This window comes from Eumetopias jubatus, unplaced genomic scaffold, assembly GCF_037043125.1.
Source record: "Eumetopias jubatus isolate StellerSeaLion01/CBP00866 unplaced genomic scaffold, mEumJub1_p1.0 scaffold_15, whole genome shotgun sequence".
Classification (NCBI taxonomy): Eukaryota; Metazoa; Chordata; class Mammalia; order Carnivora; family Otariidae; genus Eumetopias; species Eumetopias jubatus.
This window is the reverse complement of record NW_028274821.1, coordinates 60,377,491-60,404,820: the sequence shown is the minus strand read 5'-3', so window position 1 is coordinate 60,404,820 and position 27,330 is coordinate 60,377,491. Positions and strand designations below refer to the sequence as shown.

Genomic DNA, 27,330 nt, shown 5'->3' with positions numbered 1-27,330 from the left:
AGTTTCTGCATTCCTGGCCTGTATTGTTTCGGGAGTGAGGCCAAGGCAGCATGAGGGCAGCATGAGAAAGTCGGCTTTGACATCTCTCAGCAGTAATGGAAAGCACAGACCAGGGGTTGGAGCCAAGTCTCTGAGGGGCTAGTAGCCCCTAGCTGAGATCTGAGCCACATATGTATTGCCCCATCGCAGGGATGGTCACCAGTCTTGTCAAGAGAGCCCATCTTGGTTGCACAGGCAGGGCCTGTGTCGATGAGAGAAGCCTTCTGAGATGCCAAGGGGAAGGTAATTGTGATTGATTAGCAATGTCTGCCCTGGGCTCTGACTGGGTTGGTGGTGGTAGGCATGCCAGATGTTTGCCATCACTGGTCTCAATGGGGCCAAGCAAAGGGCTTGGCTTTTGGGATACAAAGATGAACCCGACACAGTACTCACTCTTTTTTTTTTAAATTTTTTTTTAAAGATTTTATTTATTTGACAGAGAGAGATAGCGAGAGAGGGAACACAGGCAGGGGGAGGGGGAGAGGGAGAAGCAGGCTTCCCGCGGAGCAGGGACCCCGACGCGGGGCTCGATCCCAGGACCCCGGGATCATGACCTGAGCCGAAGGTAGATGCTTAATGACTGAGCCACCCAGGCGCCCCACAGTACGCACTCTTGAGGTGCTCTCAGGATGAGCAAATTCTCACAGGAGTGAAAGGTTTCTGGGTGTGAGGGATGAGGACGAGGGAGGGAGTGAAGGAGAGGAGCAGGGCAGTGAATCTGGAGCTGACTGCGGACAACCCGGAGGGCTGCCCCTAGGGGGATGGTCCCTGGCAGGGTCATCTCAGCCAGGTGCAAAGGACAACTGCTGTCAGCTCAGCAGACCCTACAGGTGGAGCTTAGGCATCACAGCACATCTCGGCACATCCTGGCACATCCCTCCCAGAGCCGGGGAGGCCTCCCTGCTCCTGTTCTCTGGAGCGCAGACCGTGGGAACTCAAGCCCCATCTGATCACTGTGTTGTGTATGTTGTGAGCTGTGCAGGTGCAGGACTGAAGGCCACAGGTCATTTGCATGGAATGGAGACCACATTTCAGTTTCCCCTCACAAACGGCAGATTTCACTTTCATAGTCCTCCTTTCCCCATCACGGCCACACCAGTTTCTCCACTGCACCTCAGGAGTCTGGTGTTAGACACCCCAGCTTTCCTCTGTGGTGTTTGTGCCTTGCCAGACTCTAGGGCTCCAAAAGGCTCAACACTCTACCATGCTTCATGCTTCCTCCAAACCCTGCCCCCCTGCCCCATTCCTGGCTCATGGGGAGTCCCACAGTGGGAGGGAGGCACCTGTCCTGGCTATGCCCCTAACTTGCTATGGGATTTGAAGCTGTTGGGGCTTCAGTTTTCCCATATGTACCATGGAGGGTTCTAGACTTGATACTTTCTGAATGTCCTCTAAGTTGTAGAATGGTGACTCTCTGATCTTGAGTTTTTTCATTGTGGGAACCCTGAAACAATATTTTATAGCAAGTGTTGGGACTTGTGTTGGCCTCTGAGGGTCCAGGAACTTGAGGGCTTGCAGGTGTCTCCTCCCATTCCCTGGATCTGCTACTGCTCCCCACATCCTTCCCAATTTTCTCCCTGTCCTCAGGTTTGGTTCCTGTATCTTTGTATTCATTTGCTCCCTGGCTCCCCGTGGTGACTCCGTGGGGGATGTGTTACTTTTGAGGTACCCAGTCCACCTGCCATAGAGCACCTGGCCGGGAGGGATGTCTCTTCTCCCTCCGGCCCTCTGGCTCCCAGGCCACAGCCCAGCTCATGGCTATGCCCAGAGCTTCCTGTAAACAGCTGCCCTCTGAGCAGAGGGTGCCTGGAGGGAACAAGGCTGTCAAGACTCAATTTTTGAACACTGAGCACATTTTCCACTCACTCCTAACTTGAAGTTTGCAGAGAAGCTGTTTTTTGTTGACAAAGTGTAGCAGAGGGAGATAGAGGGCACGGAGGGAGAGGGCCCCAAAGTTTAGGCCTGGCTCTTTCTCCAACTTGAGATATGCGCATGGGTAAACCTATTCCTTGTTCGGGGCTTAGTGTAAAAAGAGTGAAGTAGGGTGGGCCAGAGTGTGCTAGACTATCTTTTAGGCCATTTGTGGCTCTGAGACCCACCAGAACGTCACAATACCTTCCACAGCTAGTCTCCCCATCCCTTGCAGGATGGTGCTGTGTGCATAAACCTGGCTTGCTGATGGGAAGGGGAGGCTCGTGAAGAGACAAGGACCCCCTTGGAGCACAGACAGGCAGGTTTCAGAGGCTAGGTCTGCGGTGGGGTGGCAGGGGAATCCAGAGTGGCCCAGGAGACCGAGGTTAATTGAGGCAATGAAGCCAGAAAACTCCCCTGAGCAGCCAAGTGCAGGAGGGTTGCCATGCAAATCACCAGGAAGAGATGATTAGTGGGTGTAGGCACAGAAGAGAGGTGGCTGTTGACCCATGACTTGTCCAGGCCGATGGTGGATCCCCTGGGACCCCGAGGCTCTGCTTGGGGTGGGTGTGGAGGAGGAGATGGAGTGTGAACAGAGGCTGAGACAGAGGCGGGTCTGACAAGCTCCCCTCCCAGAAAGGTTACCCAGGCAAGGCTGGCCGGGCAGAAGGGGTTGGTGGAGGAAGGGTGAGAAAGGCACGCAGATGGTTTCCATTTCAGGGTTCTGTGTTCTGCCCCAACCTCTGATGCCTCACTGGGGGGTGGCGGAGGGGTGTGGAGAGGTGGAAGAAGCAGGGACCATTCTGAAGGCACTGCTCATTGTCAGCAGCATTTCTAATATGTAGGGTGATCAGAACGCAGAGACCCTGTGGGCCGCTTCCTCCTGGTCCTTGGCCCCACTCTCAGCAGGCACCTGCATTTCTTCTAAGCTGTAGTCACTCACCTGCAGGAACCGCAAGCCTGCTGCATCCCCGGTGGCCTGTCCCATTGGAAACTTCAGTCAGGAAGGGCTTCTTGGTACCAAGCCAAAGTCTGCATCGCCAGCTTCATCGGTGTTTGGTGCAATATGCCCCAGGGATGTTCAGCTTGGTTTTGCTCTGTGGGGAATTTTATGTAGGAAGCAGGAATAAAATAAAATTACCAAGGTTCCAAACTTACTTGGCAGGCCTGGTGCCGTATTTTAGGGATTAGGATTTAATAAAATTTCTGCCTCAGTTTGCCATTCTCTGCCCCAGTTTTCATATTTGATAAAGACCACTATGATGGTTAATCTTATGTGTCAACTAGGCTAGGCCATGGTGCCCCACTGTTTAATCAAGCACCAGCCTAGATGCTGCTAAGAAGGTGTTTTGTGGATGTCATTAACACCTACAACAAATTGGGGCACCTGGGTGGCTCAGTCATTAAGCATCTGCCTTCGGCTCAGGTCATGATCCTGGACCCAGGGTCCTGGGATCAAGCCCTGCGTTAGGCTCTCTGTTCGGCGGGGAGCCTGCTTCTCCCTCTCCCTCTGCCTGCCGCTTTCCCTGCTTGTGCTCTGTCAAATAAATAAAATCTTAAAAAAAGAAAAAACAAACAAAAACATCTACAACAAATTGACTTTTAGTCAAGGAGATTACCCTCTAAATGTGGGTGGGCCTCATCCAAATAGCTGAAAGCTTTAAGGGCAAGGATTGAAGTTTCCTGAAGAAGGATTCTGTGTCAAAACTATAAGATAGAGGGACGCCTGGATGGCTCAGTCGGTTAAGTGTCTGCCTTCGGCTCAGGTCATGATCCCAGGGTCCTGGGATCCCCTGCTCAGTGGGGAGCCTGCTTCTCCCCCTCCCTCTGCCTGCCGCTCCCCCTGCTTGTGCTATCTCTGTGTTAAGTGAATAAATAAAATATTTAAAACAAACAAAAAAACCCCTATAAGATAGAAATACGGTCTGCTGATCTGCCTTATGGATTTTGGACTTGCCAGCGTCCACAACTGTGAGCTTACATATCTCTCTCTCTCTATGCATATTCTATTGGTTTTGTTTCTTTGGAGAACCCTGACTGACACAACTGCTTACCACCTCTCTGTGCAAAGGCAGATAAAGGACACTCAATCCTTAGGAGAAAAGCAATGTATAAGAGGACTCACATAAAAGTGCTAATTGGTGCAGTGCTGTGTGAATCTAAAACCCATCCCCAAGAGTGCCATCCATCTCCTACTCAAAATCCATGATTGTTCCCTATTGCTACCACTGCCATGGTATCAGCTGCTCTTTGAGTTGTTTCTATGAGTGTCAGACACTCTGCAAGTAATATATAGATTTCATATATATATTTGAGGCTTTAATTCCTACAGGAGAGAGGATATGGTCTCCACTTTATAGAGGAGGAAAATGAAACACAGAGGACCACACTCCTCAGCCTGGAATTCAGAGCCTCCAGTAATCCTGCTCCAGTTAATCTCCTTCCACACTTCATGTCATCCATCGTGAAGGCCAATGGACTAGGCTCTCTTACTTAAGTGTGCCCTAGATTTTCCTACAGTCAGTCTGTTGCCCATCCCTGGCTTTCTCCTGAAATGCATTTCCTCTTATCCTGTATCTCAAGGTCTTCCCTATGCTCCACGGGCATATTCTGATGCCACCTCCTCTGTGAAGTTCCCCTGGGTTCCCACCATCACTAACACTGGAAGTGACCTCTTCCCACACAGCCCCACATTCGGGCCTCTAACTTGAGTTACTGCCATCCATTTCAAGGCTTCTCTCTCCCATTTAACATGGAAGCTCTCTGAGGGCAGAAACATGTATAGTAAGTTATGACAGATGACAGTACTAAAACCCATAGGCTTTCTCTCTAAAGCGCTGAACTTTGATTAGAAAAAAAATTATAGTCTTCCTGGACTAAACTTCTCTAAGGAAGTACACATGTGGCTGTTTTCTGAAAGATGAGGGTTGTTTCTGCTCCAGCATTGTTAGTGGACTTCCATTTTCTTTGCTCTTATCTTCCATTTGAATGACAGACCTCACACTGATAATTTAGAAAGTTTAGTTGTGTTTTGTCTTTCTGAAGCTTGATGGAGCAACACCAGCAAGCTCTGTAATGCCAAAGCCTACAATGTGAGTCATGTTCACCCTCTCCAGCCTTGAAGCCACCTTCCTGACAGAGCCACCATGGACCTTTCCGTTTAGAAGTGAAACCTTCCAGTCCAGTGAACTGAAGCTTTAGTCATCTCTGCTTTGGTAATACCATGTACAGAATGGGGTTGGGGACTAGTGAATTAAATTCATTGACTGAGGTCTAACTGTAGCAGTTGCCATGCTGGGTCCTGTGAGAAAAGATCAAGATGAGATGGCCTTTATCTCTTGATTTTATCAACAGGTCATGTGAGCCCCTCCTCCACACCAGGAACCGTGCTCACTGTAGCACTCAATCACTTGCACAGCGTCCGTTTTCTCTGTGGGCTATGAGTCCCACGAGGGCATGCATCATATCTGTCTGGACCATCACTGTATCTTGGCTTCAGTGCAGTGCCTGGCACATAACAGCTATCCTATAAATATTCGTTGTAGAACTGAGTTGGGTGTGCATCTGTCTCACCCACTAGAGAAAGAGCTCCTGAAGGGGAGGGAGCCCCCAATGTCTGCACAGAACCTGGCTCAGGTGAGATGCTCAAGAAGTGTTTACTGAGTTGGGTGGTCCTAGTTCAGTGGAGGTCCAGTGGGCCACACTTGACCAGGGCATGGGTTGGGGTGTAAATTCTGGGCTCTTTATGGGTTCCCATCTGCCTCTGCTGTGGGAAATGTGGCTCCTGTTTTCTTACATGACGTCTTGTCCTTACTTGTGACTTTGGGGATTGAACTATTAGTCGCGGGTAAGCTAAAAACAAAAGAACTGCCTCCACAAGCTGCTACAGAACAGACAGTTCTAAGCACTTAAGGCCAGCTATGTGCTCAAAAAGGTGCTGTGAAGGGTATGAATCATGCTGAAACTGGGTTTCCCATTGAAGCAGTATCTACTGGAGGGATTACGTTCCTTATCAAGGGATTAGGATACCAAACTTTTCCTAAAAATGATCACAAGTGTGACATTTCACCAACAATCACGGCACACTTACATAAAGTCCCCAGGCTCTGTACCAGCCACATCTAAGGGACTGCTGGGTGAGGCAGGAATGAAGGAGTGGCTTGTGGGGCCAGGAGGAATCAGTCAGAAGACTCCTGAGAGAGCAGCCAGAAAGATGGACAGAGAAGGGGAATGTGCAGCGCAAGAAGGTCCACAGAGGCTGGGTCATGGAAGACAGGGTGATGCTTATTGCAAGGGCCACGAGTTGCTAATCCGGCGGGCAGAGTCGGGCAGGCTGGGGACTTGTGTTGCTCTTAAACCAAGGGATGTCCATAGGGAGGGAGCGCTGCACACTGGTCATCAAGAGTGATTCTGATTTGGTGAAGCCAAGGGCTACTAATGACCATCAGACCACAGAATACCAGAGCAGGGAGTACTGAGAACTCATCCAGGCTGATCACATTGCTTCCAATTCTGTAAAAAGGAAACTGAGGCCCAGAGAGGTCACACGTTATCAGAGGTCAAAATTTCACATTTCCTTGTGATAGCATCTGACCAGCAGTGTGTTTACACTGGTTTGTCATGGGTAGGAGGCTGAATTATTTGGTAGCCATATGGGCAGGGGGGCATATGTGGAAATGTAAAAGGACTACTCACTACTGTATATACAGGACTGAACTCTTTGATATTAAAAGTGAAGTAGATAACTCAGAAAGAAGGAAGTGACAGTCTGATTTTTCCACAGGAAATCCTTCGAGTGTGTACCCACCTCCTCCCTTCACTTGGGCAGCCACAGGGCATTTCTAGAGAGAACCATTCCTCATGTGAATACAAGACTCCTGGTCTCCGAACTGCCCTGAGTCCCCAGCACCATTGCAGTGACCCCCAGACACCTCCCCATTTCCCCTTCCCTTTGCCGGTCCTTTCATACCTTCCCGCTCCCTTCTCCTCTAGTCCCTTATTCTCTGTCAAAAGGGAGACATGAGGATACCATTTCCTCACCTTGTTCCTCTGCATACCTGCTTCCAGCTCCTTTTGCTCAGCCCTCTGGATCCATCCCTTCTCTCCTCGAGGGCCATCAATTTGAGTTTTCTTCAGTTCTCCAACATCCCCTTCTCTTTCAGCACCTTATGTCAATGGCAACCTGACTGCAGCCAGAATCCTCTATCCTGTTAACTTTTCCTAGTCAAGGATTTAAAAAGAGGCATACATTCTCTCCTCTTCCTGGCTGCTCATTCCGTGCATTCCAAGGAGCCACATGCCCCCAAATCTGATAGATGCTTTTCAGTTCATGCTTATTTGCCCATATTTCACAAAGGAATTGAGGTATAAGGACATATGGAAGATGAGAGATTATGAATAATTAAAAAGTCTTAGGGAAAGTATAAATCAGAATGAAAAACTAGAAAAATAACAGATGAAATACTGTATCCCCTAATGAAATCTCAGGGGGAAAAAAGGTACAACTTGGTAGAAACAATTTTTCTTACAGTTCTTGGTGTGTGTAATGGGTTGGATAGTGTTCCCCAAAGATATATCCAAGTCTTTACCCTGGTACCTGTGAATGCAAACTTACTCGGAGATGAAATCTTTGCAGACATAATTAAGGATCTTGGGATGATATCATCTTGGACTTAGGGTGAGCCCTAAAGCTGACACAGAGACTGAGAAGGTGGAGGCAGAGACTGGAGTTATAGGTCTATAAGCCAAGGAATGCCAAGGGCCGTCAACTGCCACCAGGATGTAAGAGAGAGGCATGGAATGGATTATCTCCCAGAACATTAAGAAGGAACCAACCCCGGGCGCCTGAGTGGCTCAGTTGGTTAAGCAACTGCCTTTGGCTCAGGCCATGATCCTGGAGTCCTGGGATCGAGTCCCACATCGGGCTCCCTGCTCAGCAGGGAGTCTGCTTCTCCCTCTGACCCTCTTCCCTCTTGTGCTCTCTCTCATTCTCTCAAATAAAATCTTAAAAAAAAAAAAAAAAAGGAACCAACCCCAGGGTGCCTGGGTGGCTCAGTCAGTAAGTGCCTGCCTTCAGCTCAGGTCATGATCCTGGAGTCCTGGGATCGAGTCCCGCATCAGGCTCCCTGCTCAGCGGGGAGTCTGCTTCTCCCTCTCCCGCCCACCTGCTTGTGCTCTCTAATAAATAAATAAAATCTTAAAAAAAAAAAAAAAAGGAACCAACCCTACTGCTATCTTGATTTTGGACTTCTGGTTTCCAGAAGTGTGAGAGAACAAATTTTTATGGCTTTAAGCCATCTAGTTTGTGGTGATTTGTTACCATAGCCCCAAGAAATAGGGGGTGCATCCTTGCTGTTTCAGAGCTCCATGCTTTTACCGACATGATTCCTTTTCCTGGAAGGGCTCTTCCAACCCTTTTGTTAACCAGAAAATTTTTATTCTGCTATGAAGACTCTTTGGAGGTCCTGGGCAGAAGAGATGAGCCCAGACCCCCTGGACTCTTCCTAGAACGCCAATCTATATCCATCCCTCTACTCACCTGTATGACAGTCTTCGTTTTCGTGTTTGTCTCTTTAATTGCTTGTCAGCTCGAGGCTTGGGATTTCTATCAAGTCAACCTCAAGTAAGAATACTACCAGGAACAGAAAAGGTCGACAGCAAACATTTGTTGAATAATAATTTGGGAGGCAATAGGAATACCAAAGAGAGGAGGATTAATGTTGTCTGGGGTGGTCATAAAAGTGGAATGGGATATTCTATGCAGAATTAACAAAATAGGTAAAGTATGACCTGTCCAGGGCCAGGTCATCCATCTAATGGGACCGAAGGGTGAAGGGAACAGAGGAGAAAGAAAAGGAGTGAAGTCTGCCGAAGATGAGGCTGGAAAGGCTTTGAATGTTAGGCCAGGAAGTTAGACTTGAGCCCGTGGGCCATGGTTCCTAAAGCTAGTGTAACTACCACCTTCCCCCAGGCCTTTATGGTTGGACACTTGCCTTGTGATCAGTCTTCTTCTTAGCCCTCCAGGAGCAAAGCAGGAAACAAAACAAGATGGTCTGTGGACTAGAGATCGTTGACCTTGCCCAGTTATTTCAGAATATTTCTAATTCCGTGAAAAATTACTAAAATATTCCCAGATTATGAAACTAGTTCTTGCTTTGACATATGTACACACTTATGAAACTGTCGCCACAATCAAGATAATGAACACACTCACCACCCCCGAGTTTCCTTGTGCCCCTTTGTGATCTTTACTTCCCACCCCTCCCAAGTATCCCCCCCCACGCCACCAGGGATCTGGGGTCACTAGATTAATTTGCATTCTTCACAGTATTCCACCATGAATTTTAAATTATTGAGTACTATAGATTCTTGTATTCCTTTAAATATTCTTGAGCTTTATTCTTGGAATTGGTTGTTATTGGAAACAGTCTGATTCTTGCTTTTAAGTGAGTTAGGCACAACCAGAAGTTTAGACCAGGGCGAATTTTCCCCATCACCAAGGCAAAGACCCTTCTCAGTACAGTAGTCAGTGCCACACCAACCATGAGATTTTCCACTCTTGACTGGTGAGAACAGAAACGCCCTAAATAAAATCTTTTAAAAAATTATTTTGGTGAATACTGGTAGGTATCTTTTTGTGGGAAGGACTGTTCTGAGGTTACGGTTATAGCAGATGACATTGGTGTTTTGTTCTTATCCCTGTGTCTCTGACAGGGGCTGCCTACTAGTTGCCAAGCCCACTTTGCCTGGGTGCATAGAGAGCTAGGGTCACTATAGATTAAGAGAAAGGCTCCTCAGGGCAGCTCTTAACAATGACTGATTTTAAAACAAAGCGAAAATCACACATGCACGCGCGCGTTCTTTTGCCCTTGATCAGGGCAGCTTGAGGTGTGGCCTACGCTGTCTCTAGTGCTCCCTTTGGATTTGAATGCTCCTGGGTGGGACTTGATAAGGGCTCGACTTAGATTCCTTCTTTTCCCTGCCTTACTTCCCCATCCCCACTCCCTTACTGGCTTTAACTAAGTGATTTATTTCACACCTGTTAGGATGGGTAGGTACCATGTCCATAGTATATATTACATACGCATGAAATGCACCAGCAACTTAAGTTGTTCTCCCTGGAAAGGGCAACAGTGAAATGGCTTCCTCACGTGAAGTGATTCTTTGCATGGCATGCATAACAGATTGTGCCTTCCAACGGATACTTCTCTGAATGTTAACCCCAAGAGTAAAACCTAAGGGCCTATGCTGGGCCGGGGTCCTAGTGATGAGTCCTACAACCTGACATTCTTGACCAACTGAATGTCCCACTAGATAATCTCCAACTCTTTCCTTCCCCACCAGCTGACTCCCTTAGTTCTCACACCATGATTATTTATCTTGATGGAGATTATACCCTTCCTGGTGCCCTAGTGCTTCTGCTTCCCAGTTAGACCAGTAATTCCCCTCAGCCAGCTAAGTCTCCAGGGGCCCTGTCCTTCCACAAAGTGGTCCAGGAGTTCTGTAGACCTTCATGCCATGGAGCTGGTGTCCTTATTTTAGATGAACAGGACATGCACCAAACTCTGAAATATCAGCACAGTCTGATGATAGAGTAAGCCTTGTAAGGGAAAGATACATTCAGCTCTTATTTTCAGATGTAGCAGGACACCGGAGCTCCCCTTCTCGTTGGCAGAATTACTTCTGAGATGAGACATCTGGGGCTGGGTATTTCTTTGTTGTGGGGAGCTGTCCTGTGTAATGTAGGATGCTTAGCAGCACCCCTGGCCTCTAGTCACAAGATGCAGTAGTACCTTCTAAATTGTGAAAACCAAAAATGGTACTAACAGGGGATCAAGACAGCTATGAAGGAATGAAAGTCTCTTATTTTGTATGTAATCTTTTGTTGGCAGAAGACTTTTTGGTTGTTTCCTATGAGAAGCTTCTCTCCATACCTTTTATCAACAGATTGATATATAGTTAATCCTGCCTCTTTACACAAACACAGCACACATTACTCTTTTCACTGTAGCACTAACAAATAGTGTTTCACTGCCCATCAGAGAGGCCAAAGAAAAAGGAATGACAATATCCCATTACTGTGGGAGTGGGGAGACGAACTCTCTCACACACTACCAGGAATGTATAAATGACTGGGGAGGAATAGGACTTTTTGGGAATGGAATTTGGCAATATATACTAAAAGATGCATGAAATATATGCATATTTTTTTAGACCCACAAATTCTACTTTATCACAATAATCAGAGGAGATACGATGTGCACAGAATTTTTAAGATGATGAAAATTAGAAACAACCAAAATGTTCAACAACAGGAAGCTGATTAAGTAAGTTATGGTATAGCCATATAACAGCATGTCATGGAGACATTAAAAACAATGATGTAGACACATAATGGATTAGAAAAAAGATTTTTACAACGCATTAAGTGAAAAAACAGGTTACAAAACAATGTATATATGTATAGAAAAAAAGTCAGGAAGGATCGACACTAAGAATTTTAACTGTATCTTTGGGTGTAAGAATCAGGCTGCCTGTAATCAAAGTGGGGCCAGAGGCAAAAGATGTTTGTTTAGCCTTCTCAAACTTAGCAACTAAACAGATTCTTATTGTTTGGGACATCTGCTTTTTTTCTCAATTGTATTTATCCATTTAAAGTATTATTTGCTTAACTGTGGAATCTCTAATATATTTTAAACTCCCCATTTTTGTATGGAAAATTAGTGTGTGAGTCCCTGATGGACTGACTTTAACTGAACATTTGTGAAAGACTCAGGTGCCAGGCAACAAAGAGGAAATGGAGCAAAAGCTCCTCTGTGTTTCTGCTCTTTCCTAACCACCCTAATGCCCACAAGTAAAGTAGCTCAGCTGCTTTCCTAGCTGCATATAAATGCATGGACCTGAAGGGTAAATTATAACCCAGAACAAAATGCTTGTCTAATAAAAAAAAAAAAAAAAAAAATGGGGGGGGCAATAGGATAATGTGCAGAAGCAAATTAAAAAAAAAAAAAAAAAAAGAGCCTCTTTTCTTCCTTTCTCCAAACAATCTGCTATGTATGAAAGACCCTAAGGAATTTGCTTTGCCCTGAAAGGAGATGCCCTTGCATCGGAAGCAATGCTAGTCATACCACACCAATAATAAGCCATGCTTGTCCCACGTCTTAATGAGGAATAACACCAATTATTTCAGGACTTACCACTCTGTGAAGCCATTTCTCATGGTTGTCACTTTTAGCAGGGCTTTCAAAGACTCTGGCTACTTACCTTAGGGTCAAAACAAGCCCAGCTGAGGTTAGGAAGCCATGAAGCAACACACAAAGAACACTTAACTTAGCTGAGAGCAGGACAACCACAGGGAGGGAGGGCAGTGGACTAAAGACTTCAGTTGACGCTGAAGCTGTTTTAGGGGGAGAGACTCTCCCTTTCCCCCCAGAAGGTAAAAGAGCTGATCCTACCAGATACACAGCAGTTCATGTACTTCACAAAGAGTAAAACACAAATGTAAGAAGCTAACATTATAAAACTGCCCTAATTAACTGACTCCATCTCATTCTCTGCTGGCATAGAGCTAGTTCTTGGCCAACAAGGGCCTTGTGAGCCCAGTTCGTGGAGATTTTACAACTTTAGTCACTTGTCCAACCCAACCATGCCCTTTGCCACCCAAACTCTCATTGCCTTGTTACATAATTGACAAGCTTATTTACTCTATTTCAGGCATTTTATTTTTCTAACATTAGGCTTCAATAAGTACAAAAAACTCACAGGTACAAAAATTTCTGTATAGCCTTGTGGTAGTTAAAAAACCCGTGAAAACAAAACAATGTTTTAAGTTGGGCAGTATCCAGCTCTATACATCTGAGTGACAGTCTCCTTGAAGTGTGGCTGTAAAAATGGTGAGAACTATTGCATTGTGATGATGTTACAATTTTTTATGACTCTTTTTCACTTGTCCCAGGAAATCTATCTCATGCCATCTGCACTGGGTGGGTTCCTTACTTCTCTTTTGCTATAGACCAATTCTCCGCCTCCTTGGGCTTCAATGATGACACCTTCATCTTTCAGCCTCACGTTCTGACCGTTGGAAGATTCTGACACCAGCCTCAACAGCAAGAACAGCTGGATTGAGATTTATAGCTATTACCCTTCCCGATGTTAAAAAAGAAAAAAGCAATGCTGAAAAAGATTGATGAATTTTTCATATTAGCATTAATTTCTCTTCCTGCAAGGATTTAATTTTCATACTCCCACTGCAGATGAATTATATTCGATGAGCTTTTATTTTTTCAGAGTATCTAAAAAAATTTTTTCTTGAAAAGATTGCTTCTTCTTATCCCTAGGATTCTGAGTAAAAATGACGTATGGGAAGAGGGGAAGTCTGAGTATATCTGTTTTTTTTCCCCCTACATCTAATAACCTGTTGGACACAGAGACTGGAGATCTCCATGGTCTTTGTTCAGCAGCTCCAGGTATGGCTGAGATGACAGACAAAACCAAAAAATTCACTTTATTTAATCAAAGATAATAAAGATCTTGCCGGGATGTTCTAGGCATGAAGACCAGACAAACACCAGAAAGCTGAATCAGAAGCTGTCTCACAGCTTAGACTTTTTTTTCCTCTGCTTAATAAGAAATAAATTATCATTGCCATCGGCCTCCAAGTAGCTCTCCTTTTTCTTATGCTTGCTCCGCTTGCCCTCTCTGGGCAGCTTATCTTCTCTTGGCTTGTGGGAATGTGATGAGTGGTGGAAGGACTTGGGAGCCTTTTGGGTTTTGAAAGGGCCAGGAGAAGAGTGGAGTTTTGGGCCCCTGGGGAAGTCGTCATCCACTTCATGACACCTGTCAGCTTTCCTGTGTTTCTCACGCTCTTTATTGCTCCTGCTTGCTTCTTTTTGGGTTTCCTTCTTTTCTTGAGGCCACCTGTTGTTTCTACAGGAGGCATGGCTCTTCCTCCTGTTATGGTGGGGCCTCTTATCTGCTGCTTCCATGTGAGGTCTCTTGAACTGCCTTGGAAAATCACCATTTTTCTGGAGTTCTGGAAAATAGAAAAGTATTTCTGCATATTCAGCAGCCAGATAGTCCATGCACAGCTCTCAAAGTTCTGTAAATAACTCAGCAGAGAGGGAAACCAGATAATGCAATGTGTTAATGATATGACATTCTAAATAGCTGTCACTAAGGTAAAAATCACTCACTAAAAATTGCATGGTTATCATTCTGTATCTGATTGCTAAAAATGGAACATATCCAGAAATCCAATGGTATTTATTCTCTTCAAGCCAGCTGAATTAGGCTGAACAATGGCGATGAAGACTAGTGAAAGCTGTAATCATCTTAGCTTTGTGAAGAAAACTCATGTCTGACCAATTCAAGTTCTTGCAGTGATAAAGAAGCAGCCCTTGACCATAAGGGAAACAAGATGTACAAAATGGTCTTTTGACAGGCTCATATGACATTTCAATTACCCTCTCAAGATAAAGTCTGGCCACAGGACTTAGAGGTAGATGCCAAACTGGACAGGAGATTATTCCTCCAGAGCAGACATCACTGGTTTGGAGAGTACACACACATGTGTATTTTAGAGGTTTTGGTGCCAGATTTAATGTTCAATTTTGCCAGGACTTGGAACCCTTACTCTAAGTGTTTGATGGTCGTGATTCGGATGGGGTAAGTCAGAGATGAGGTTCCAGTAAAGGATGAAAATGAACATGCCAACAAGGCCTTGAAAGATTGAAGAGGTGGACAATAAAAAAACAGGATGAAATGCAAGGTAATATATTTAGGGGACCAAAAAAAAAAAAAAAAAGAATTCTAGGATACAGAGCAAAGGTAATTACTTACAGAGTTAGCATAAAATAAAAATTCCAATGGATGATAGACAACCTCAAAGTAGCCACAGAGTTGTCAATCTAACTAGTTAAAAGAGAAAACAAATGTTTTTTTCTAGCATTATAAAAATTATAAAGACTCATTACAGAAAACCTGGGAAATACAGAAAATTACTAAAAAAAATAAAACTGTAGCCATAATCTTTTAATTCAGATGTGACATTTTGGTGCATTTCTTTTTAATTTTTTAATTTAGTTGCCTAAGCAATATCTTCCCATACTATAATTTCTCTCTCTATAGTTGAGATAGAGTTCATATGAAATGTCATATGTAAATTATGCTGGAGTTGAGAAGTAATTCCTTTCGAAGAAGACCCGAACTCAGAGAGAGTCAGGAAAAGAATAACAAAAAGGTGAAAAGAGTTGACAATGTATAGGTCAACTTGAAAAATATAGAACTGTTTTGTGCTGAAAGCAACAAAAGTAACTTGGTAAACCATCGTGAAGTATATGGCAAGAAAGAAGTTGGAAGAGTAGGCTTAAATTAGAAAACAGGAGAACTTTAAGTTAGCAACAGTAAATAAAGAAACCCCTGAGGGTGGCTGGCCATGGACTGAAAGCTCTGCCGTAATCATGGCCGGTAAGAACAGACTTCCTTGGGGAAGCTCCAGGAATCACCAGGAATTGCCTAGCAGGGAAGGCCTTTCTTTCCATGAAAAATACTAGGGATATATAATGGGAAAAAATAATTACTTGCCAAACAGAAAAATCTCAAAGGGACCCTTTACAAACTCTGCATACCTACATGGACAGAAGTATTTTCTGGACATTTTCTAAACTGGTCATTATATGAAAAAAATGTTTGTTGTAAATAGAACATAACAGTTTCTGAGGTGGGTGATTGATTTCTGGAGATCAAGAAAGTTCTATTTTTTTTCCTGACAATTATTTAAAACCATTTTCTGTGCTAACCAATGACCCTCAAAGCAGGGAATGACAGTGCAAAAGAAGGTATTTAGGAACTATTGCAAAGGTGGATCTCACAAGAAGTCAATAACATACCTTTCACTTTTCGTTTTATTCTCTGTTCTCTCTCCCGAATTTCGTATTTGTCATCATAGTAGTAGATGAACGGAGATGTTGGAAAGGTCTGGTTAAACATTCGTCTTTCTGTACATTCCTGCAAGTTGTTTGAAATTATTGTTTCAAATTACCAAATTTGAAATTGTGATGTTACAAGGGCACTGCTCAGACCACCTTTCTGCAAGATTTTGGACCACTGTAGTTAGAGACAAGCCCCACACCAAGGACACCCCATGCTGTGGCTCAGGATGCGGTCTTGCTCAGACGCTGGGAAGATAACACCCAATCACACCCAACCACACCCAACTGTGCTTACCTGCTTCTTTCAGGCTTGGGTTTTCTTTCCTTCTTACCTTTTTGCAATCTCCCCTGCCAAACCCTGCCCCCAGCCCAAGTTAACAGCAATGGGCTGAATCTCCACTGTACTTGCCTTGTTCCTCTCTTAGTGGGTTTATTTTATTTGACCTTATGTTGCTTTAGACCTCTGCTTGTCTGTCTCTTCCAAACTGCCTTCCATCAAGTGCTTCTCCTTTCACATTTACACCCTAAATGTGGGTGTAAATTCTTAGCCTTTTGCTCTTTTCCCTTCACACAAATGGTGTGCTGGCTTATTCTAACCCAACACCCATGGCTAACAAGGGCAGTGATTCTTATGGTGAGGAGCAGGATGGTGGTGGTGGGTTATGTCTAGCTTGAAGTTGCTCCTAGGTAATTCTGAAATACCCTAAAGGAATCTTCTCTTCTCTTTGCTCCCCCCACTTAAGATGAGATCACTCCTCTCGCTCATTACCCTGGTTCTGCTTCCCACTCACATGACTCTGACTTTCCCACTGCTGCTATTTTCCAAGTCCACATCCTTGGCCTGAGCCACATCTAATATAATAGGCTTTATTTATCACGATCTGTTGACATATATTCATTATGTCTGGAACCAAATGTTCTTTTCTTTGAAAGAAGCTTCCCTTTGGAACTTCTCCATTTCTGTCCTCTGCCACCTTGCTTAAAATGTATTTTATAAATGTTTACTTCTTCTTAGTTAGGTATTGAAGAAAATTAGAATACCCCTTAGGAAGAAAGTATGTGAAACAGCCACATAAAATTTAGTTAACTTATCCTAACTCTGGCATAATATATTTGACTTGTAATTCTAAGGTATCTGACCAAGCTGGGAGCCACACACTTAGGAACATAATTTGCAGAGTTTAAAAAATTATGAATCATTCTAAATATACACTGAAGTATAAAGTAATGGAAATCTGTACCTACTATTAGGCTTTATCAAATCATAACATTTTACCTTAACTTACTTCAGTTTTTGTCCCAAGGCGTGAAGCATTAATAATACAACTGAAATCCTCTTTCCCATGCCTCATTCGTCTCCTTCCCTTTCCAGAAATTGCCACTGTCTTAAAGTTGGTGCCTGCCATTCTTATGCTTTCCTCTTACTACTACTAAACAATAGTCTAAGTTTGAAGTGTTCAGACTTCATAAAAACAGCATCATTCTATAAATGTTTTGAAGGGGCTTTAGGTTATAATAGCTTTACAGAATAAATTGGGTGATGGTTCTCTTGGATTATCTGTTTCTGAATAAAGGTTTGGTAAAACTTGACTGTAAAACTCTCTGGGTCTGATATATTTCAGAATCCTGATAACTAATTTTATTTTTTTAGTGGTACTGGTTCATGTAAGTTTGTTCTTCAGTCATTTTGGTTAATTAATATTTTTCTGGAGAATATTTTATCTGTATTTTCAGACTTAATTTTGAACTTTATAAAGTTTGTATAGTATTCTAATTAAAAAATTTTAAGCTATTTATACTTTTTATTCACTATTTGTACCTTTTCTTTGAGTAGTTTTTCCAGAAGTCTTTTTACTTTTGAAAAGAAAATACTGGGGCACCTGGGTGGCTCAGTCAGTTAAGCGTCTGCCTTCAGCTCAGGTCATGATCCCAGGGTCCTGGGATCGAGTCCCATGTCCGGTTCCCTGCTCAGCAGGGAGTCTGCTTCTCTCTCTCTCCCCTTCTACCCCTGCTTGTTCTCTCTCCCTCTCTCTCAAACAAATAAATAAAATCTTTAAAAAAAAAATGTTTTCAAAGAACCAGCTTTTGGTTTTGTTGATGCTATTAAGTTTTCTATTTTAGTTTTTGGATCTTATCTTTATTATCTCCTTCTTCCAACTATCTTTAGCTATACTGTATTGACTTTCTGGATCTTTTGGGGCTTTTTCGGATCCTGCAAGTTATAAGGCAAACCTGCATGGTAACATAAAGAATTACTTTTATAAATCACTATCCATGGTGGTTCCAAGTTTCCAGAAGAAAGGACACCCATGAAAGATTTGGGTCTAAGATTGTTATAGTCTGAATGTTTGTGCCCATCCCCTCACCCCCAACCAAAATTAACCTCCAAAGTGATGGTATTAGGAGGTGGAACCTTTGGGCAGTGATTTAGGTCATGAAGGTGGAGCTCTGATGAATGGGATTAATGTTCTCATAAAAGAGATCCCTACAGAGCTCCCTAGCCCCTTCTGCCTTGTGAGGACACAGCAAGAAAGTGTCATCTAAGAGGAAGGAGGGCCTTACCCGACAATTCTGCTGGTGCCATATCTTGGACTTCCCAGCCTCCAGAACTCTAAGACATAAATTTCTATTGTTTATAAACCACCCAGTCTATAGTAGTTTGTTTATAACAGCCTAAATGGATTGAGAGTTTAACCATAAAATATTAAGAGCAAGTTACAATTACAAAAAGGTACTAAAGATCTTGATGCATTCCCAGCGCCCACTCATACTTTCACAGCCTCCTGGAGTAGGCTCTCTGCACAGTGACCTGCTGTTTCCTATGGTAGTCTGCCTGATGCGGAGCTGCTTATGACGGTCCCTGCCTCCCCAACTACACAGTGAGTGGAGTTAGGGAAGGGTGGTGCCACATTCACCTCAGAATATCTTCCACATGAAGAGGCTGTTCAGTAACATCAGTAGAGCTGTATTTCTGAAACTGAAGGGGAGGGGTCCTCAGACACCTTTAATCATCTGCACAGTCTCCTATTTGGATCCTGTATGGTCTAGACTGTGTGACTATATGGAGCTATACAGTCCCGTAAATATTTTCCAAAGCTAAATGTAAATTATATTTTGATTATCCACATCGCTGGTCCCCTCCATTAGCACAGACAATTGATAGTTGGCTATATAATTTATCTACTATTCTGGATTAGCCACACCACTGATCTTCTTCATTAGTGTGCATAATCTAGAGTTCTTCATCTATGGCAGCGATGAGGCTGCCAAATTTGCTTTATTGTAAATTAAAAACTATCTAAATCTAGATTTCAGGGATAAATTCCAAATGTTTTTAATGTATTTCCTATCTACATTAACAGGAGTGACTAGTAAGCAGTATGTGTCCAACTGTAATTGTTTTTCTTTAATTGAACAAACATAAATGCTAAAATCACACCCCTTTGCTTTAAAGAGGTCAGCAAGCATAAATTGTACATCTATGTGATCTGTGTGGCAGTGGAATATTTACGTGGATAGGTTTCCTAAACAGTGTTGGCAACATCTGAATTTTGGCAACAAGGAGGAATGCACAAAGCCGGAAAAGATCTAGAGATGATAATTTTGTAAGAAAAAGTACTCTCTAACAAGGTTTCAGTGTGGGTTCTACGGAAATGAAGGAGTATACCGCAGGGCCTCTCCAACCCTATCACCCTACCATGGATTTGTTCACCCTGGAAACAGCATCCCCATGTCAGCACTGAGAAACCTCCCTGTACAACTTCTTTGCTTTGTAGATAAAGAAACTGAAAACCAGAGAGAAAATGCCAGTTGTTCAAGTCACACGGTTAAGTCAATAGCAGAGCAAAAACTAGAACTGAGGGTCAGAACTTCATCCTACTTTCACATTCTATCCCTTCACTCCCTAGTCCTGCGGCCCCAACGTGGAAGAAAAACTTCAACTGCTGGAGAACTGTGCCCCAGCCTTTTCTTCTCCCAGCCACTCTGTCTCTCCCTAGGCTGTCGAGCTCCAGCCCCACGGTCGGCCTGGTTGGAATTCAAGTCACAAAGGGCAGTCCCCTCCCATCCTACCGCTCACAGCCCTACCCATTTTGAGGACGCTCTACCCACTGAACGCTTTCCACCTCGTGTCATCAGATCGGATATTTTAGTTTATTTTGGTTTCTAGGCTGCGAGAAGCCCACGTGGAAACTGGGAATGTATTTCTCCATACAGATTTTCTACTTTTTGTGCCACCACCTTTGTTCCTCTGGTGCAGGATTCCCAGAATGCAGGAGAGCTCTAGTCGATTCTTACTGCAGCCTGTCTCTGGAACGAGCTGCTGCTGTTTCATACTTAGTGAGACAACTGGCTAGGAGACTCCCTCCCATCCCATAACAACCAGTTTCTTCTGCTCTGACACCCCGGCACCTGAAACACACACAGTTTGGCCCTTTCGGTTGGGGTTGGGAACACGCAGTCTGCATAGGGAATTTGGACGTTTGTGGGGCGAGCAGGCTAGTCAATGATGCAGCCCCTCTGTCTTTCTACTAGCGTCGGGGTTTACACGTGAATGATGAAGATTTAAGGGAACACAATACCAGGGAAAACTGGAGATACTGGAGAACTACACAGAAAATCTAAAATCATGATTTGGCTGTGTCAAAATCATAGCAAACATAAGAACTCAGGAGAACTGTAACCATTCTGTTGACTACTTTTATTTGATTGATTTTATGAGCTTTGTGTTTGTTTTAGCCTAATATATTCCTGCATATTTAAGACAATTAGAAGAATGTGCTTTGACAGATCCCTTACTCTGGCAGAGAAGGGAGAAGTCAATTGCGTGAAAATATATAAGGTCTTATTTTAGGATATTAGTTTATTAAAAAACTAAGCATTCAGAATTACATTCTTTTCGAGCTCATCTTTCAGCAACCACTCCCAGAACAGAATGCTATGCCCCAATGCTACTCAAACTTACGTGTCCATAATGGCCTTCTTGCCCACAGTTGTAGCAATACACTAAGGCTGATTGTCCAGAAGGGGTCTTCGGCTTTTTGGGTGGTCCAGGTTTGGTCTGCAACATGAGTATTTGTGAGGGTTTATTAAATGTTTGAAGAAAATTGAAACCTAATTCTTTCCCAAAGAGCTCTTTTTTGGTAAGAGACTCCTTAGAGATACTGCCTCCTAGAGTTTAGTATGAGGACCTCATATCCAGATGGTTCTCTGTGTTAAAGTGCGTAACATGACAATTGTCTTATACTTCACATGGATGTGTTCTTTCCTCTCCTTCGTGCCTCATTCCATTTGGCACTGTGCCCAGTACTGTGCTAGGTATTAGGTCTCTCAGAGAAGCACAATAGGCTAGTAGAACATGACAGACATAGAAATAAATAATGACAGAACGATGTAATAAGCACAGTGACAGAAACATGTACAAGGTATGAATGGAGTGGCAAGGGGGACCCACCATTGGATGGGATGGAAGAAGTCAGGGAAAGCTTCCTTGGAAGTATACAACTTAAATTTACTCTCAAAGGATTAGGTGTAAGTCAAATGGAAAGTCCTAGGTAGAGGGGGGTGCATGAACAATGGCATGAAACTAAGAAAGAGCATACCTGCTGACAAGGTACAGCACACACAGCCAGGTGTACTGACAGATGAGGCTGGAGAAGGCAGGGCGCAAGAAGGGAGGGCCTTATAAATCATCTTAAGGAGCTTTGGGTTTATCTGGGCTTTTACATTTTAAGTGTAGTTTTTTGTTTTTTTTTAAAGATTTTATTTATTTATGTATTTGACAGAGAGAGAGAGAGAGAGAGACAGAGACAGCAAGAGAGGGAACACAAGCAGGGGGAATGGGAGAGGGAGAAGCAGGCTTCCCGCGGAGCAGGGAGCCGGATGCGGGGCTCGATTCCCAGGACCGTGGGATCATGACCTGAGCCGAAGGCAGACGCTTAGCGACTGAGCCACCCAGGCGCCCCTAAAGTGTAGTTTTAAATGAAGGAGCAGAACAGTTAGACTTTTATTTTGGAAAACCATTTTGGCTTGTAGTTGTGTGTGTGTGTGGGGTGGTGAACACGAGCAGGAGAAGGTTAGATACAGTGAGAAAGGTGGCTGTGAGGAAAGCCAGTGAGGTGAGGAGGGCCTAAAGTCACAAGAGTAAAGTACAAGATAGGAAAAAGGGAACAGATCTGGCAAATACATGAGGTGATAAAACTGGTATCTGTTGAACACTGAAAGATACAGGGAACGAAAGAAAGGAGAAATTGAGATGCTCTTCCGGTTTCAAAGTTGGGCGAACGAATGAGTGCCAACAATTTGGTAGCAGTGCCAACACCTGCTTCAGAAAAGATAGGAAAAAAAAGAAGAGCCAAATTAGAGGGAAAGATGGTGAAGACTAACTTCGATGTTGTATATTTTGGAGATGTCCATGTGAGATTAAAGCTTAGGGAACAAGTGTAAGCCAAAGATTAGGTCTGAAAGAAATCTGTATAACAGTGGAGGCTAAGATGACCCGAGTGAACATCATAGCCACACCCAGTGTGAGCAGCAGTGACGCAGGATGGAACCCTTGGAGCAACAACACTTAAGGGGCAGACAGAGGAGACTGAGAAAGGGAAAGAGAAGGAAAGGTTGAAGGATGCAGAACCACAGGAGAATACAGACCAAAGACCTTAGAGAGTGGCTTCAAAAAGGATGAAATGATCTACAGTGTCAAACACAGGAGAGGCTTAGTGAGATTAGAACTGAGAAACATCTGTTAGATTTGGCAACTGTTCATGGATAACCTTAGTGTGAGAATCTTGGAATTAGTGGAAAGGTAAAAAAAGAATAGTAGGCAATAGGCTGAAGAGTGAATTGGTGAATAAAAAGGTGATGAAACCAAAAAGAGGAACAAGAAATGAATGCCCACAGAAGCCAGGATGGTGGTTACTCCCAGCGGGGAGAAAACAACTCACAAAGGCTTTTGGGGTAGCCGGAACTTTCTATTTCTTGAACACAGTGGTGTTCTAGAACTTGAGTGTGTGTTATGTAATGCATTTACTAAGTTGTATATGTTTTATGCACTTTTCAATATGTACATTATATTTAACAATAGGAAATATTTTTTAAGAGTTTTTTTTTATTTATTAGAGAGAGAGAGAGAGAACACAAGCAGGGGGAGCGGCAGGCAGAGGGAGAAGCAGACTCTCTACTGAGCAAGGATCCCGATGTGGGACTTGATCCCAGGACCCTGGGATCATGACCTGAGCCAAAGGCAGACATTTAACCGACTGAACCACCCAGGCATCCCCAATAGGAAATATTTTTAAAAATTGAATGGAAGTTGGGAGAAGGAAACAGTAGGCATACATTACTTTGAGAAGCATGAATAACAAGGGGCAGAAGATTGAGCAAGACCTAGGAAAGGGGTTTGGTGGAGTTTGCTATTAGAATGAGATATAGAGCTGAACAAGTGAGAAAGCTAGTAGAGATGGAGGAGTTGGAAACAGGAGAGAAGGGAGAAGACAGAGCAAAACCCCTGAGGTGGCAGGGCTTTAAACAGAGAAAAAACCCTAATTGCCCTCCTATTCCATTCTTTTTGGAGATTGGAAGAAAGGTAAGGATGGGGTATAAACTTGGTAAAGTTTCTTTCTTTCTTTCTTCCTTTTCTTTTTTTTTTTTTTAAAGTAAACTGTACACCCAACACCAGGCTCGAACTCACGACCCCGAGATCAAGAACCGCAGGCTCCCCGGAATGAGCCAGTCAGGCGCACTTATGTTCTTTAATGGGATGCAATAACAAAGAGTGCTGGTCTCTAACTAATTTTGTTATTGTTGTTTAAGGTGGCAAACGGGTGGTCTGTGGAGGTTTTATTTTCTTGACACTGGAAAATAATCTATAGGTTATAAAAACTGTTTTCAAACAACTTTACTTTCAGATTCTGTTTCCTAAAATGGAAAACTTGAGGATAACAGTAACCTAGAAGCTCTTTTCTACTGAAATGACTACAAAGGTTACACAAAATGGAATTTACTACCTCAGCTCTTATCAATTGGGATACAAACAAGAACATAACAAAATGTCTTATATTCTCCAATAAAAACATGTGGTTCACAAATGAAGACAAGCTGAAAGGTGTCAAGCACAGTTTTGATAGGGATGCACATAAGCAATGTACCACTCACTCACTGCAGTGGTTCACAAATTTGTTCAGGTATAGAGTGCCAGGAAGACATGAAATTATTAAGCAGAAATTATTTTTCCATCTTTGTGTTACCTGATGTGACACAAAATTGCAACTATGAGCATAGATGTATGTGGTTTAAGAGAAAGAAATCAGACCCAGAGATAAGTCATCGATGTGAAGGCAGAACACAATGTTTCAAGGAAGAAGCTGTCCAAACCTACTGGTGGGTTAAATAAGATGAAGACTACAAAATCCACTGGATTAGCAATCGGGAAGTTGCTGGCAATTGGAAACTGTTGTGAACAGTTTATTTGAGGGGTAGAGATGCAAACCAGATTGTAATGGGTTTATTATAAGTAGAAAGAACTGAAGAACAGTATACTGATGACTTTCAAGAGACTAGGTTGGGTATGGTGCAAAGGAAGGGAACAAGCAGAACAGAACAAGTTCAAAGATGCCTCCATCAGTGATGTTTACCAGAGCGCGGGGCACATGGCATGAGCATATACATGCATTCTTTCACTGATTTATTAAAAAAATAATTACTGAGTGCCTAATACATGCCAGATATCTTAGAACAGATTAGGTAATCAAGAAGTGAGACCAAAATAATCACTGCTCACATCTCCTGTAGTGGAAGACAGATAAACCAAGAAAACACATACACACACAGACAATATCAGATAGTAATAAATGGTACGCAATTAAAATACAGTTGTAGGACTGAGAGTCACCGGTGGTGACTTAAGATTGAATTTTAGGGTGCCTGGGTGGCTCAGTTGGTTAAGCGACTGCCTTCGGCTCAGGTCATGATCCTGGAGTCCCGGGATCGAGTCCCGCATCGGGCTTCCTGCTCAGCAGGGAGTTGTCTTCTCCCTCTGACCCTCTTCCCTCTCATGCTTTCTATCTTTCATTCTCTCTCTCTCTCAAATAAATAAATAAAATTTTTTAAAAAAAAAGATCGAATTTTAGAGAAAATCTCACTGGGAGGATCGTTTTTTGTGACAAATCCCCCCACCCCCCAAGTATGCAATGAGTGGGGAACAGCATTCTAGGCCTCAGGCATGGGGGACAGGGAATGCAAACCCCTGAGGTAGGCATAAGTTTGCCAAACTTGAGTATCTGAAAAATATCTGTAAATTTCAAGTGTGGCAGGTGAAGGAAGAGTGGGAGAAGAGGAGGTTCCAGAGATGGAGAGGGACTAGATCACTTAGGGCTTTAACAATCAGAGTGGAAGGGACTAGATTTTGAGTGGCATGAAAATTTAGTCTAAGGCTAACGGCAGGTGCTCAGTAACTAGTTGGCAACTGTTAGCAGAGACTATCACTGATGATAAACAGAATTATCCACCCCCCAAATAATGAATCTTCTCTGAAAAACTTATGTTTATAAATTTTTCTGTTTTGTGTGTCTGTGTGCAAATATATGGCAATTTACCCCTGAGACAAGATTTCTAGATTCACTGATGAGAAGGAAAATATGCTCACTATGTTTATTCCACTGGAATAGGAAACTCCATTGGCTCAAATCCTATGCAAAAGGACAAGATGAAATCAGGCAGTAATGACAAGGGGGGCCAATAAGGACCAAATTAAGAGGGCCATCCAGACACTGGAACTTTGCCTTGATTGGTATGGATGCAAACAGAGATCTCCTCACAGGAGAGCCAATGGTATCCCCCTGGCACTGCTGACTTCTCCTTAAGAATACAGAACACAGGAAAGCCACACTACTATACAACTCTCCAGTGGTTCGTTCCCATCACATACTCTCAGAATAAAGGCCACAGTGCTCCTGATCCTCCTTTCCCTACTTCACCTTCTCATGTACTAAACTGATTATCTGTCACATTTATTATCTGTCTCCCCATTGCTAGAATGTAAGGTATATGAGGTAAGATATCTTTGTTTAGTACACTATGTATCCTTATGCCGAGAATCTAGAGTAAGTGTTGGCCGATAGGCCAAATCCAGCCTGCTGCCTGTTTTTGTATAGCCCACAGGCAAGAATGGCTTTTACATTTAAATGGTTTAAAAAAAAAAAGGGTATTGGGCGCCTGGGTGGCTCAGTTGGTTAAGCGACTGCCTTCAGCTCAGGTCATGGTCCTGGAGTCCCGGGATCGAGTCCCACATCGGGCTCCCTGCTCGGCGGGGAGTCTGCTTCTTCCTCTGACCCTCTTCCGTCTCATGCTTCCTATCTCTCATTCTCTCTCTCTCTCAAATAAATAAAAGCTTTAAAAAAAAAAAAGGGTATTTTGCAACACATGAAAATTCTATGAAATTCAAAATTCAGTGTCTGAAAATAAAGTTTTATTGGAACACTGGGAGGCACACCTGTTTACAGATTATCTAAGGCTACTTTTCTTATATTATTTTAATTCTAGTATAGTCAACAGTGTTATATTAGTTTCAGGTGTACAATATAGTGATTCAACAATTCCATGTATCACCCAGTGCTTATCAGACATTTCTCCAAAGAAGACATCCAGATGGCCAACAGACACAGGAAAAGATGCTCAACATCACTCATCATCAGGGAAATGCAAATCAAAACCACAATGAGATATCACCTCACACCTGTCAGAGTGGCTAGAATCAAAAACACAAGAAACAAGTGATGGCGAGGATGCAGTGAAAAGGGCACCCTCTTGCACTGCTGGTGGGAATGCAAACTGCTGCAGCCATTGTGGAAAACAGTATGGAGTTTCCTCAAAAAGTTTAAAATAGAACTACCTACAATCCATTTATCTATGGCAACTTTTCATGCTACAAGAGCAGAGTTATGACAGAGACCATATGGCCTGCCAAACTAAACTATTTGCTATCTGGCTCTCTACAGAAGTCTGCCAATGTCTAAGCTAGAACATATAAAGTGCTCAATAAATAGGTGGTGAATGAGTAGATGTTAAAGACTCCAAAATTTGGGGCGCCTGGGTGGCTCAGTCATTAAGCGTCTGCCTTCAGCTCAGGTTATGATCCCAGGGTCCTGGGATCGAGCCCCGCATCGGGCTCCTGCTTGGCGGGAAGCCTGCTTCTCCCTCTCCCACTCCCTCTACTTGTGTTCCCTCTCTCGCTGTGTCTCTGTCAAATAAATAAATAAAATCTTAAAAAAAAAAAGACTCCAAAATTTAATAGAGTAGAAATGGGTTATGTGGGCAATAAATGTGTTTAAAGTAAATTTGAATACTGAAAATCTCTGCTATGGATTAGGATGCAGAGCAAAAGTTTTATGGAATTTCCCTGAATTATTTTATTGCCTAAGTTTGAGGAAATTACAGGTAGTCTAATGTTGCTCCATCT

General features: G+C 43.4%; 1 protein-coding gene across 2 annotated transcripts in view; it reads right to left on the bottom strand.

Moving 5' to 3' along the window:
- Positions 1-12,651: 12,651 nt before the first annotated feature.
- Positions 12,652-27,330, bottom strand: part of ZCCHC7 (zinc finger CCHC-type containing 7) — a 242,381-nt gene continuing 227,702 nt past the window's right edge. For both annotated transcript variants that reach the window (XM_028108674.2, XM_028108673.2), the window contains exons 7-9: positions 20,842-20,937; positions 15,837-15,954; positions 12,652-13,981 (exon numbers count right to left, since the gene is read on the bottom strand). In XM_028108674.2, the coding sequence (XP_027964475.1) occupies positions 13,542-13,981; positions 15,837-15,954; positions 20,842-20,937 (654 nt within the window). In that variant the 3' untranslated portion in view covers positions 12,652-13,541. The remainder of the gene's footprint in view (positions 13,982-15,836; positions 15,955-20,841; positions 20,938-27,330) is intronic.